Source organism: Peromyscus leucopus, chromosome 1, assembly GCF_004664715.2.
Source record: "Peromyscus leucopus breed LL Stock chromosome 1, UCI_PerLeu_2.1, whole genome shotgun sequence".
Taxonomy (NCBI): domain Eukaryota; kingdom Metazoa; phylum Chordata; class Mammalia; order Rodentia; family Cricetidae; genus Peromyscus; species Peromyscus leucopus.
The window spans coordinates 167,737,988-167,750,587 of record NC_051063.1 but is presented as its reverse complement, the minus strand read 5'-3'; the positions used below and the strand labels follow the sequence as shown (position 1 = coordinate 167,750,587).

The following is a 12,600-nucleotide window of genomic DNA, read 5'->3' as shown; positions in this document are numbered from 1 at the left end:
TCTGAGCAGAAGTGTTCTTCCAGGTCACGGGATGAGATCGTTTGTTACGCCGGCTGCTCCCTCCCTCTGCTTCCCCATTCTCTCCCACAGGGGACCCTTGGGCTCCAGCGTGTGTTTGCTCAATCTGTCTCCTTGCAGGAGTGAGGAGTCTGAGGACAGTGCTCCCTCTGTGAATCGCAATAGTCCTGGGAGCAGATGTGTGCATGGTGCTTATCATGAACTTATTTATTATGTCTGTACACCACACACACACACACACACACACACACACACACACTCATATTGTGGGAATTCTCAAATGTGCATTTGTTGAGAGAATACTGGAAGGAATCACTATACTCCTTTTCATCACTTAGCTTCAGAAACAATCAGCTTTCCCCCCAAGCCTAGCTTCATCTTTACTCACTTTTCCAAACCAGTCTGCATGATTGGAGAGGTCCTTCTGTGGTTGCATCTCTACTTTACACATGCTATGAACTCAGTTCTACCTCCTCGGATTGGTCCCGTTCCTAGCTGACCCTCACAGATGAGGACGCTGAGGGATAAGGAAGTTAAGAGTGTTGTCCCACCCCACGGCTGGGAAACGGTGCAACAGGCTCAACTGGGCAACGCCCCCTAACTTTTGCTCTGAATGACTGACGACTTAACTCTGCCCCCCTAACTTTTGCTCTGACTGACTGACGACTTAACTCTGCTCCCCTAACTTTTGCTCTGACTGACTGACGACTTAACTCTGCCCCCCAACTTTTGCTCTGAATGACTGACGACTTAACTCTGCCCCCCTAACTTTTGCTCTGACTGACTGACGACTTAACTCTGCTCCCCTAACTTTTGCTCTGACTGACTGACGACTTAACTCTGCCCCCCAACTTTTGCTCTGAATGACTGACGACTTAACTCTGCCCCCCTAACTTTTGCTCTGACTGACGACTTAACTCTGCCCCCCTAACTTTTGCTCTGACTGACTGACGACTTAACTCTGCTCCCCTAACTTTTGCTCTGACTGACGACTTAACTCTGCCCCCCTAACTTTTGCTCTGACTGACGACTTAACTCTGCCCCCCTAACTTTTGCTCTGACTGACTGACGACTTAACTCTGCCCCCCTAACTTTTGCTCTGACTGACGACTTAACTCTGCCCCCCTAACTTTTGCTCTGACTGACGACTTAACTCTGCCCCCCTAACTTTTGCTCTGACTGACTGACTACTTAGCTCTGCTCCCCTAACTTTTGCTCTGACTGACTGACGACTTAACTCTGCTCCCCTAACTTTTGCTCTGACTGACTACTTAACTCTGCTCCCCTAACAAGCAGCGGCAATTCAGTGCACATTTTGGAAAGAATGGGTGAATAAATGAATGAAAATTAATGAAGAAATGAGTGAGTTGGGCCTCAAAGTCACACTGGGCATCTCTTCCACTGACAATGGACCACACTGCTTAGAGCTGCCCCCAACCCTCTGTGCCTGGAACGCTGGGGACACCAGAGTCAGCACCCCCCCCTCTGGTTACTGATGGCATGCTCTCTGTCCCCACAGCCAGAGGAGTCAGTTCTCATTGAAAACTGCCAGCAGCAGTGTGTGTGCCACCCAGGAGAAGGCATGGTGTGCCAGGATCACAGCTGCAAGCCAGGACAGGTGTGCGAGCCCTCAGGAGGCATCCTGACCTGCGTCACCAAAGGTGCTGGGCAAGGGGGGCTGGGCTGGTGTGGGGGACACAGGTCAGGGGCTAGGAGCCAAAGGTGACATCATTTCATGGTGAGAGGTGCTGAGGGCTGTGGATTGAGGTATCAGACCTTGGACTGGGATTCCAGGAGCCAAGGGAAGAGGTCATCCAGTCTGGGTGTCAGGGAATCTTAAGGCATTTGAGGAAACTTCAGGGCAAGATTTCGATGGTGGATGTCAAAGGCCCAGAGGACTGCAGGGCTGGTGAACTTTTTCTCAAGGGCCCTATGGTAAACACTTAAGCTTGCAGGCCACAGAGCTTTAAGCACAACTTGTAATATCAGCCCTTAAGATATAAAGCGACCAGTGTGTGGAGGGGCAGAGCGACAGGCAACACAGCTGTATTTGCAACAGCATGTACCAGGTGGCCCGGCTTCCTGCCCACTGGCTCATTGGACTGGGTTGGGGCTTTGGACACCACCATTAAAGGGCAGTTAGGAGAAATTCATCATTTTAACTTCCATTTCCCTGATGACCAAGGACACTGAACTCTTGTGTATTTGCTGGGAAAGCAGAGCTCAGCAGTCTCCTAGAACACAGGGGTACTGGGCCCAGGCAGAGCCTTTCGAGTGGTTCTTCAGAATTTCTAAGGGTTCTGTCTTGGAGGATTCCTAATTTAAGGCTGGAACATAGGCCTCCCTTGAGTTGATTTCCTAAAATGAGGGGCAGAGAATCCCGGAGGAGTGAATAGTAGGAACTGGTAACTGGAAGGCTGGGCTGAGACTCCCAGAGTGAGGAACAGGACAGGAGAGTCCTGTCAGGAGAGGGATGCCACCTCTTTATCCCGATGGGGAAAGCTTTAGGCACTGAATGATTTGTGTGTTCGGGTGAGATTCAGGGGAGAGGATTTGCCTGGCATACACAGAGCATATAGAAGCACTGCTTTTTCCTTTCCTTTCTTCTGTTGTTTGCTGGTTGGTTGGTTGGCTTTTGTTGTTTGTTTGTTTGTTTGTTTTGAGACATGTTTCTTTGTGTAATCCTGACTGTCCTGGTAGACCAGGCTGGCCTCGAACTCACAGAGATCCACCTGGCTCTGCCTCCCGAGTGCTGGGGTTAAAGGCATGCGCCACTGCCCTGCCCCCCCCCCCCCCCCGCAGCACTGCTTTCTTTATATCTACATTTTACTAACATGTGTCAGTTACAGAAAGGAGGAGGGTTTGTGATTTCATTCCAGACAGCCTTTCATTACTGTTACTCCTCTTCCCTTTCCTTCCCCTTCTCTATCGGCCCCCACCCCCACTTTCAAGTTTCACATCCTTTTTCCTTCCTAACTTCTACATGTGAGAGAAGACTTACACTCATGATGTCATTGACCTCCAGTTCTCTCCATTTTCCTGCAAGTGACATAATCACATTCTTTATGACTGAGTATAGCTCCTTTGGGTGTATGTACCTCATTTCGTACAACACATATCCTCTTGGTTGATGGGCAACTACACCGATCCCATGATATGGCCGTTTTGAACTGTGCCATCACAAACATGGATGTGCAGGAGACTCTCTTGTATGGTTTCTTGGACTCCTTTTGGTACGTACCCAGGAGTGGTGGAGCTGGGTCCTAGTTTGGGTTTTACTAGGAACTTCATACTGATGTCTACAGTGGCTACATCAGTTGAGGTTGCTCCTAGCAGCTGCTTGCTTCCTGATGATGGGCGTTCTGACTGGGCTGACATGCTGATTATTTGTGTCCTTCCTTTGAAGAGTGCCTGTCCATTTCCTGCTCACTGGTTTACTTACTCTTTTGTTTTAATATGGTTTTTTGTTGTTGTTGTTCTTTATATGGTCTGGATGAGAAAGAGAAAACTTACTTGACCAAAGATAGTGAATTAAAAAGTAGAGAAAAAGAAAAGAGGACTAAAAATTAAGGGTTAGGACTAGAGAGATGGCTCGGTGGTTAAGAGCACTGGCTGGTCTCTCAGAGACTCTGGGTTCAGCTTCCAGCACCCACATGGCTGCTGGAGAGAGAAAGAGAGACCCAGAGACAGACAGACAGAGTTTTGTTGTTTGTTCACCACTGAGACTTGAGCATGTTTCCGACACCGCCCACCTCAGAGGCGGCTGCTCTTCTGTCGCCCTGGTCATTCCTCGGAAAGGATAGAATTTAGAGTGTGGGAGCGGTCCACCACCTTCCCTTCAAGTCGCACTTCTAAAGGGGACTGACTGCTTTCACTGGAACCCCACTAATCCCAAACGCTGCTGCGGGATTTAGAAGGCTTCCACCCTCAGCCTGCCTCAGACCGGGTGGCAGAGGATCGTGCAGGGCTGGAGATGCAGATGTGAACCTCCATCCCCCGAAGTGCTGGTGAAACTCAGCTGGAAGCAGCCACCTAGTGTGTCTGGTGACTAGCTAGAGATCCTGTGTGTCTGGTGACTAGCTAGAGATCCTGTGTGTCTGGTGACTAGCTAGAGATCCTGTGTGTCTGGTGACTAGCTAGAGATCCTGGTGTGTCTGGTGACTAGCTAGAGATCCTGGTGTGTCTGGTGACTAGCTAGAGATCCTGGTGTGTCTATCTGGTGACTAGCTAGAGATCCTGGTGTGTCTGTCTGGTGACTAGCTAGAGATCCTGGTGTGTCTGGTGACTAGCTAGAGATGCTAGTGTGTCTGGTGACTAGCTAGAGATCCTGGTGTGTCTGGTGACTAGCTAGAGATCCTGGTGTGTCTGGTGACTAGCTAGAGATCCTGTGTGTCTGGTGACTAGCTAGAGGTCCTGGTGTGTCTGGTGACTAGCTAGAGATCCTGGTGTGTCTGGTGACTAGCTAGAGGTCCTGGTGTGTCTGGTGACTAGCTAGAGATCCTGGTGTGTCTGGTGACTAGCTAGAGATCCTGGTGTGTCTGGTGACTAGCTAGAGTCCTGGTGTGTCTGGTGACTAGCTAGAGATCCTGGTGTGTCTGGTGACTAGCTAGAGGTCCTGGTGTGTCTGGTGACTAGCTAGAGATCCTGGTGTGTCTATCTGGTGACTAGCTAGAGATCCTGGTGTGTCTGTCTGGTGACTAGCTAGAGATCCTGGTGTGTCTGGTGACTAGCTAGAGATCCTGGTGTGTCTGGTGACTAGCTAGAGATCCTGGTGTGTCTGGTGACTAGCTAGAGATCCTGGTGTGTCTGGTGACTAGCTAGAGATGCTAGTGTGTCTGGTGACTAGCTAGAGGTCCTGGTGTGTCTGGTGACTAGCTAGAGGTCCTGGTGTGTCTGGTGACTAGCTAGAGGTCCTGGTGTGTCTGGTGACTAGCTAGAGATCCCGTGTCCACCTGCCACAGGCCCCACAGCTCAGCAGCAGCAGCAGCAGCCCCTGGAAGAGCAGAGCAGGTTGTCAGGACAGGGGCCTCTCCCAAGACTCCCTAGCGCCCTCTGCTGACAAAGCTTCCAGGCTGATTTAGAACAGGAAACAGAGGAGCAAGTTTGAAGGCTGGATGCCTGGACACAAAGCTGGGGCCGCAGAGAGAGTGACATAAGCGGGGTCTTGAAGAAAAAGGACAAGCCCGCAGAAATGAGACTCCTGGGCTGCATGTGACACTCAGGAATGGAGCTTTGCACTGTGGGATAGCCAAGCTGAGAGACTTAGATGTGGGGACCACAGGCATAAGATATGAAATTCTTGGACCCCTAGAGCTGGCTTCTCGGGTCCTGGCCTGACACACAGCACTTCAGGGCCTAGGCTTAGGTGTCAGGACACTGAGATCTGATCACACCTACAGCAACAATCAGAGCTGATATCCCTAGCACAGACTTGGACGGATGCTGGGGGCAGTCGTGCTGGTGGTGGGCAGCCCTCAATGTTCTCTTCTCCTCTCGCCACAGACCCATGCCATGGTGTCACTTGCCGGCCACAGGAGACGTGCAAGGTTCAAGGCGGTCAGGGCGTGTGTGTGCCCAACTACAATTCCACATGCTGGCTGTGGGGAGACCCTCACTACCACTCCTTCGATGGTTGGAACTTCGACTTCCAGGGAACCTGCAGCTACCTGCTGGCCGGAACTCACTGTCCCGGGGTCAGTGCCGAGGGCCTGACTCCATTTACTGTCACAACCAAGAACGAGAACCGGGGCAACCCTACTGTGTCCTACGTGAGACTGGTCACTGTGACCACGCTCAATGTCAACATTTCCATCCACAAGAATGAGATCGGCAAAGTCCGGGTATGTTAAACATGATGGTCCCAGGAACACCCTGGGGGGGGAGGCCAAATGAACCCTGGTATGATTAGCAGTATTAGGAGCTGAAAAGTGTCAGTTTTCATACAGACATTAACCACGTGGGGAGACATCACAGGAAATTAAGCATAGCCCTCTGCTAACAGCTCAAAGTAGACCCACGATGTCTGCCTTCATTTAGACTAGTGGTTCTCAACCTTCCTAATGCTGTGACCCTTTAATATAGTTCCTCATATCGTGGTGATCCCAACCATAGAATTATTTTCTTTGCTACTTCATAACTGTAATTTTGCTACTGTTATGAATCATAATGTAAATATCTGTGTTTTCCGATGGTCTTAGGTGACCCCTGTGAAAGAGTCATTTGACCCTCCCCCCCAAAGGGGTCACGACCATATGTTGAAAACTGCTGGTATAGACCTAGATTTGAGCCCAGGGTGTCTTCTGCTGGAGGGAGACATCTAGAACAGAAATTCACAGAGGAGAAGGACAGTGGGAAAGGAAGCTGACCCCACTGAACTCCCTCTCTCCCCAGGTGAATGGCGTTCTGCAGGCCTTGCCTGTCTACCTGGCTGGTGGGCAGATTTCAGTGCTTCACGGAGGCTCCAAGGCTGTGCTGGTGACTGACTTCGGGCTTCAGGTCACCTACGACTGGAACTGGAGGGTGGAGGTCACGCTGCCCAGCAGCTACCATGGTGCAGTGTGTGGGCTCTGTGGAAACATGGACAAAAACCCCCAAAATGACCTAGTGTTCCCTAACGGCACAGTGGCACCCTCAATACCCACCTGGGGCGGCAGCTGGCAGATTCCAGGGTGGGACCCTCTCTGCTGGAATGAATGTCAGGGTTCCTGTCCAATGTGCCCAGAGGACCAAGTGGAGAAGTATGAGGGTCCTGGCTACTGTGGACCTCTGGCTCCTGGCACAGTGGGCCCCTTCGCCAGCTGCCATGCCCATGTGCCTCCTGAAAGTTTCTTCAAGGGCTGTGTGCTGGATGTCTGTCTGGGCGGTGGCATCAAAGACATACTTTGCCAGGCACTGGCCACCTATGCTGCTGCCTGCCAGGCTGCTGGCATCGAAATCAAGGACTGGAGGACTCAGGCAGGCTGTGGTGAGTGGTGGGGACCAGGGTGGGCTGGCTCCACTCCCACCGTTTGGGGTCTTTCTGCTGGCTTCTGCTTGTCTCTGTCTCCCGGCTTGCTACGGGCCACAGGAATATAAGAACTCAGCTGGTTATGACAAAACCACTACCTGGAGAGATCAAGGAATTCCTCCAGAGGAAGCCAATTCCAAGGAGCTTTTGATGTTATTTGGCTTATTATATATCAGCAGTCTTCTGTTATGAAAATCATGTGTGCCTTCATAGCTTTCCCAATCCATTCTTTCCTAAGAATTGCTAGCAGTGTGGACTGATCACTATTTGGACATATACGTTCGAGGTATTTGGAGAACAGCCTCAGGAAAGGCTTCCTGCCCCCTAGCCCATCCATTTTTTGCCTTTCAGCACTGGAATCAGAAATCTCCCTTAGCCACATTCAATGACTAACAGGAATAACAGTCCAAACCACCACATAATAAGTCTCCTGATATTAAGGGAAATTCCACATGGAGACATCGCCTAGGTCAGGTGGACCTTAAGTAATAGCTTCGCACAATTCAGCTCGGACCCTCCCTTTTTTATACCCTTACTAACTTTATAGACCTCTAATTCCTTACCTAACCACTTCTAGGAATATTTAAATAACTTTCTGCGCTGACAGCTGTGCTCAGCCAGAACCCCAGTTCAAGCATCCGGCCAGGTCCACCCCCAGGCGGAGGAAAGTACCTTATCAGAGACACCTCTGTACTCTCTAAGAACAGACTTAAGCGTCCAGACTACCCATTTGAGAAGGCCTGGCAGATGTGCCAATTATGCTTAACTTTCTCCATTCCAAAGTCTTATCTCTAGCTTTAGATCCACCCTTAACAATTAACTCAGAATAAAGGGTCCCAACTTACAGGTGCATCCAGCTGTGATGGAAATTGACTAGCCAAGTTGCCTAGCAATGGAGCACACTCACCAGAAACAGTGGGAACAGAAACAGCTTGAGAGATAGGGGTCAAAGGGATAAAAAGGCAGTTGTATTTTCAGATAAGGACTTAGGGGTATAAGGAGACAGAGAGGAAGAGAGGAGTGGAGAACTTGAGGACAGAGAACTGAGAGGGATAAGGAGGATTTTGACCAGAGAGAACATGTGGACGAGATGGAAGATGAGGAAGAGTCAGATGGGTAAGTACTAGCTGGGTAAGAATGAGATGAAAAGGACCTAGATGAGGCAGAATTAAGATGAGAGAATTAAGATAGAACTTAGAGGGAACAGTAGATAAAGGTAGAGAGAAATCAGGCAAGAAAGGAGCTAGGCATGAGAGCAGAACTGAAGCTGTGTAGATAGGATTTTATCCCAGATAAATCAAAGCAAGTGGACTAAAGAGCTTGGTGTACTTAGATTCTCTTCCCGAAAATAATTCTCACAGTTCATAGTTTCTCTCCTGAGCCCCTGGGAAGTATAATATTAAGGCTGGTCCTTTTAATATTATACAAGACAGGCTGCCTCTGTCTGTGACCCCAGCTCATCTCTCTCTCCATCTCACTCCATCTGCTCTACTTTGTCCCAGCTTCCCTCCCTGACGGTCCCCTTCTGTCTCTGTTGATGTCTTTCCCACTGCGTCCCCAGAGACCACTCCAACACCATTCTTCATTTCTCTCTCTCCCTTCATCTACCCACAGAGATCGCCTGCCCTGACAACAGCCACTATGAGCTCTGTGGCCCACCCTGCCCAGCCAGCTGCCCACCCCCTGCACGCCACACAACCCCAGCTGCGTGTGACGGGCCCTGTGTGGAGGGGTGCCAGTGTGACCAGGGCTTTGTGTTGAGTGCTGAGCAGTGTGTTCCCCTGGACGGTGGCTGTGGCTGCTGGGCCAACGGCACATACTATGAACCAGGCACTGAGTTTTGGACTGATGCCACCTGCTCTAAGAGGTGTCACTGTGGACCTGGAGGTGAATCCCTGGTCTGCACATCTGCCAGCTGTGGGCTGGGCGAGGAGTGTGCCTTGTTGCCCTCTGGCCAGCTCGGCTGCCAACCTACAAGCACAGCTGAGTGCCAAGCCTGGGGTGATCCCCATTACATCACTCTAGATGGGCACCGGTTTGACTTCCAAGGCACCTGCGAGTACCTGCTGAGTGCACCCTGCCAAGCGCCACCCACTGGGACTGAATACTTCAATGTCACTGTGATTAATGAGCACAGGGGCAGCCAGGCTGTCAGCTACACCCGCACTGTTACTCTGAACATCTATGGCCTCAGCCTGACCCTTAGCGCCCGCTGGCCCAGGCAGCTGCAGGTGAGTGGGCTGTGGTCCAGGAGCCTCTGCTGTACAGGAGGGATGGGCCGTTCCCCAAAGCACCTTTCCCAGCCTGTGGGAGCAGGGAGGCTGGAAGCAGTGTCTTCCCCAGGCTCCGCCTTCCATTATCCCTCTGTAGGGTGGACTGTCAAAAGTACCTACTTGACGGCAGCACAGAGAACCAGGGAGATGGTGTGAGGGGGTGGTTCACTTCTGTTAATTCAGCTTTCAGAGACTGGGGTCAGAGGGCTGCAGAGACTTGCAGAAGACTAGCCTGCCATACTCATTCCTTGTTACAGGAGGCAACAAACAGAAAATAAACAAAACCAAAAGAGTCCACCACGCCACATCGCATTACCCTAACAATAGCAGGGCAGTAACCTACTTTGAATCCCTATCTTGTAAGTGGTGGAAACATGCAAAACTATCGGTGTGTCTCACCTCTCACTCTCTCCCCGCCCGCCCCGCAGGTGAATGGAGAATTCGTTGCTCTGCCCTTCCATCTGGACCAACGCCTGAGCATTTACCTAAGTGGAGCAGATGTAGTGGTGAACACTGCCTTTGGGCTCTCCCTGGCTTTTGATGGCGACAGCTTCCTGCGCTTGCGCGTGCCTGCAGCCTATGCAGGCGCCCTCTGTGGCCTGTGCGGGAACTACAACAAAAATCCCAACGATGACCTGACCGCAGTAGCCGGGAAACCTGAGGGCTGGAAGGTGGGAGGAACTCCAGGCTGTGACCAGTGCGTGACTGAGCCTTGCCCACAGCCCTGCACACCTGAGCAACAGGAACCCTTCCGTGGCCCCGACGCCTGTGGCATAATCTCGTCCCCCGAAGGCCCGCTGGCACCCTGCCACAGCCTCGTGCCGCCCACACAGTACTTCGAGGCTTGCTTGCTGGATGCCTGCCAGGTTCAGGGCCATCCAGGAGGCCTCTGCCCTGCCATTGCCACCTATGTGGCGGCTTGTCAGGCTGCTGGGGCCCAACTTGGAGAGTGGAGGAAGCCAGACTTCTGTCGTGAGTACTGACCCGTGCAGCTCCCCACAAACAGGGTCTCCCCCAACCCTTCCCAGGGGCTCTAAGACAAGGGTCCTGGTGCTTCAGTGGAGCTCAAGGCCCATCCCCACCACCTGCTGTCAGAGATGCACCCTGGCCCTGATACTGAAAAAACGCCAGTGGGCAGGGAAGGACCTAGCTACACACCCAGAGTCGCAAAGGCTGGGCGCAGACCCCTCTGGGAGCTTCATTTTGCTAGTGGACTTGGATAGGACCCAGTGAGAGTTACTCAGTAAGAAACCCTGTCAGAGGCCAGGTGAGACATGACAGTGACCGAAGCCTCAATGGGGTTGGGACTTCCAGATCAAGGCTGGACTGGCTACCCACTACAGCTCTACATCAAGTCCCATGCCAAGCCACCGGCTGTCTCAGCAGGCTCTTCTTACACACAAGCCCTTCCGGTCCCACCATTGCCTCTGCCTGACTCTCCTTCTTCTATCCCCACAGCTCTCCAGTGTCCTGCCAACAGCCACTACCAGCTCTGTGGTGACTCCTGCCCTGTGAGTTGCCCAAGCCTCTTGCCCCCAGAGGGCTGTGAAACCACCTGCCGTGAGGGCTGTGTCTGTGATTCTGGCTTTGTGCTCAGTGGTGACGCCTGTGTGCCCGTGGGCCAGTGTGGCTGTCTCCACAATGGACGCTACTACCTGCTAGGTGCCACATTCTACCCAGGCCCTGAATGTGAGCGGCTCTGTGAGTGTGGGCCAGGTGGCCAGGTCAGCTGCCAGGACGGTGCAGACTGCGAGCCCTATGAGGAGTGCCGGATAGAGAACGGCGTCCAGGCCTGCCATCCCACTGGTTGTGGCCACTGCCTGGCTAATGGGGGCATCCATTATGTCACCCTTGATGGACGGGTGTATGATCTTCATGGCTCCTGCTCCTATGTCTTGGCACAAGTCTGTCACCCGAAACCTGGAGAGGAGGAGTTTTCCATTGTGCTTGAGAAGAACTCAGCTGGTGAACCCCAACGTGTGGTGGTTACAGTGGACGGCCAGAATGTGATCCTGGCTAAAGGGCCACAGGTGAGTGGACACAAACCTATCCAGAGTTCTGGTAGGGACTTGACCCCACCTTGGCCTCACCCTATAGGGTCTCAATAGACCTTGGAGAGCTCCAGAGTATGGGAATATCAATGCCACACCCCAATAGTTCCGGGTTTGTGGGTAAAGGTCCCATCTCGAATCTATTGTAGTCACGGCCCCAACCTGGGTTCTTAACAGGGCCTGATTTTAGCTCCTGAGGGACTTCCAAGAAGGTCTGAGATAGACCACACTCTACGCAGGGACTGTGAGTACCTGCCCTACACTGAGGTGCTCTTCCCCTCATCCTAACTGACCCTTCTACCAGGTGACTGTGGATGGTGAAACTGTGATCCTGCCTGTGACGAAAGGCCACGTGAGTGTGACTGCTGAAGGCCGAAACATGGTTCTGCAGACAAGCAAGGGGATGAAGCTTCTCTTTGACGGTGATGCCCACATCCTCATGTCCATCCCGAGTCCCTTCCGTGGACGGATCTGCGGCCTCTGTGGGAACTTCAATGGGAACTGGAGCGATGACTTTGTGCTGCCCGATGGAACAGTAGCCCCCAGTGCAGAGGCCTTTGGAGCTGAATGGCGAGCTCCCGGCTCCTCGCTGGGCTGTGGTGAAGGCTGTGGGCCCCAAGGCTGCCCTGTGTGCTTGGCCGAGGAGACAAAATCATATGAGGAAAATGAAGCCTGTGGGAAGATCCGAGACCCCCAAGGCCCCTTCAAAGATTGCCACCAGGTTCTGAGTCCCTTGGAATACTTCCGCCAATGCGTGTATGACCTGTGTGCCCATAAGGGCAACAAAACATACCTCTGTCGTAGCCTGGCAGCCTACACTGCAGCCTGCCAGGTGGCTGGTGCAACCGTGAAGCCCTGGAGGACAGACAGCTTCTGCCGTGAGTGTCTGTGGGCCCCTCGTGGGACCTCCTGGGCCCTGGAGAAATCTCTGCCCATGACTGGGCCTCCTCTAACCCTGCTCCAGCATCCTCTGTGCCTTCCCCCACTTACTTGCGGCTCTGGGGTCTCAGACTCCAGTCAAGAGTCCACCCTCCCCAGACCCCATCCACCTCTTCCCAGAGCTGTTCCCAGCTCTTTCTGTAGTGACCTGGAAGGGGGCTGATGGATTGAGAGCCCACAGGAGTCCTGAGTTGTGGCTCACTGGCCCCTACCTCAGATCCTGTGTCCTTTCGCATCCTCAGGGCAAGGCTCCAGCTAACAGACGCCCCCAATCCAGGTCCACACACTTCCTTCCAATTTGCAGGGCAGGCAC

At 52.5% G+C, this 12,600-nt stretch overlaps 1 protein-coding gene across 1 annotated transcript in view; it reads left to right on the top strand.

Annotated features, from left to right (window-relative positions):
* LOC114681541 (IgGFc-binding protein-like) overlaps positions 1 to 12,600 on the top strand; it is a 37,104-nt gene that overhangs the window by 18,038 nt on the left and 6,466 nt on the right. Inside the window, exons 10-16 of the mRNA XM_028855076.2 lie at positions 1,538 to 1,679; positions 5,521 to 5,858; positions 6,409 to 6,982; positions 8,639 to 9,255; positions 9,726 to 10,269; positions 10,756 to 11,327; positions 11,653 to 12,226. Coding sequence (XP_028710909.1) covers positions 1,538 to 1,679; positions 5,521 to 5,858; positions 6,409 to 6,982; positions 8,639 to 9,255; positions 9,726 to 10,269; positions 10,756 to 11,327; positions 11,653 to 12,226 — 3,361 coding nt within the window. The remainder of the gene's footprint in view (positions 1 to 1,537; positions 1,680 to 5,520; positions 5,859 to 6,408; positions 6,983 to 8,638; positions 9,256 to 9,725; positions 10,270 to 10,755; positions 11,328 to 11,652; positions 12,227 to 12,600) is intronic.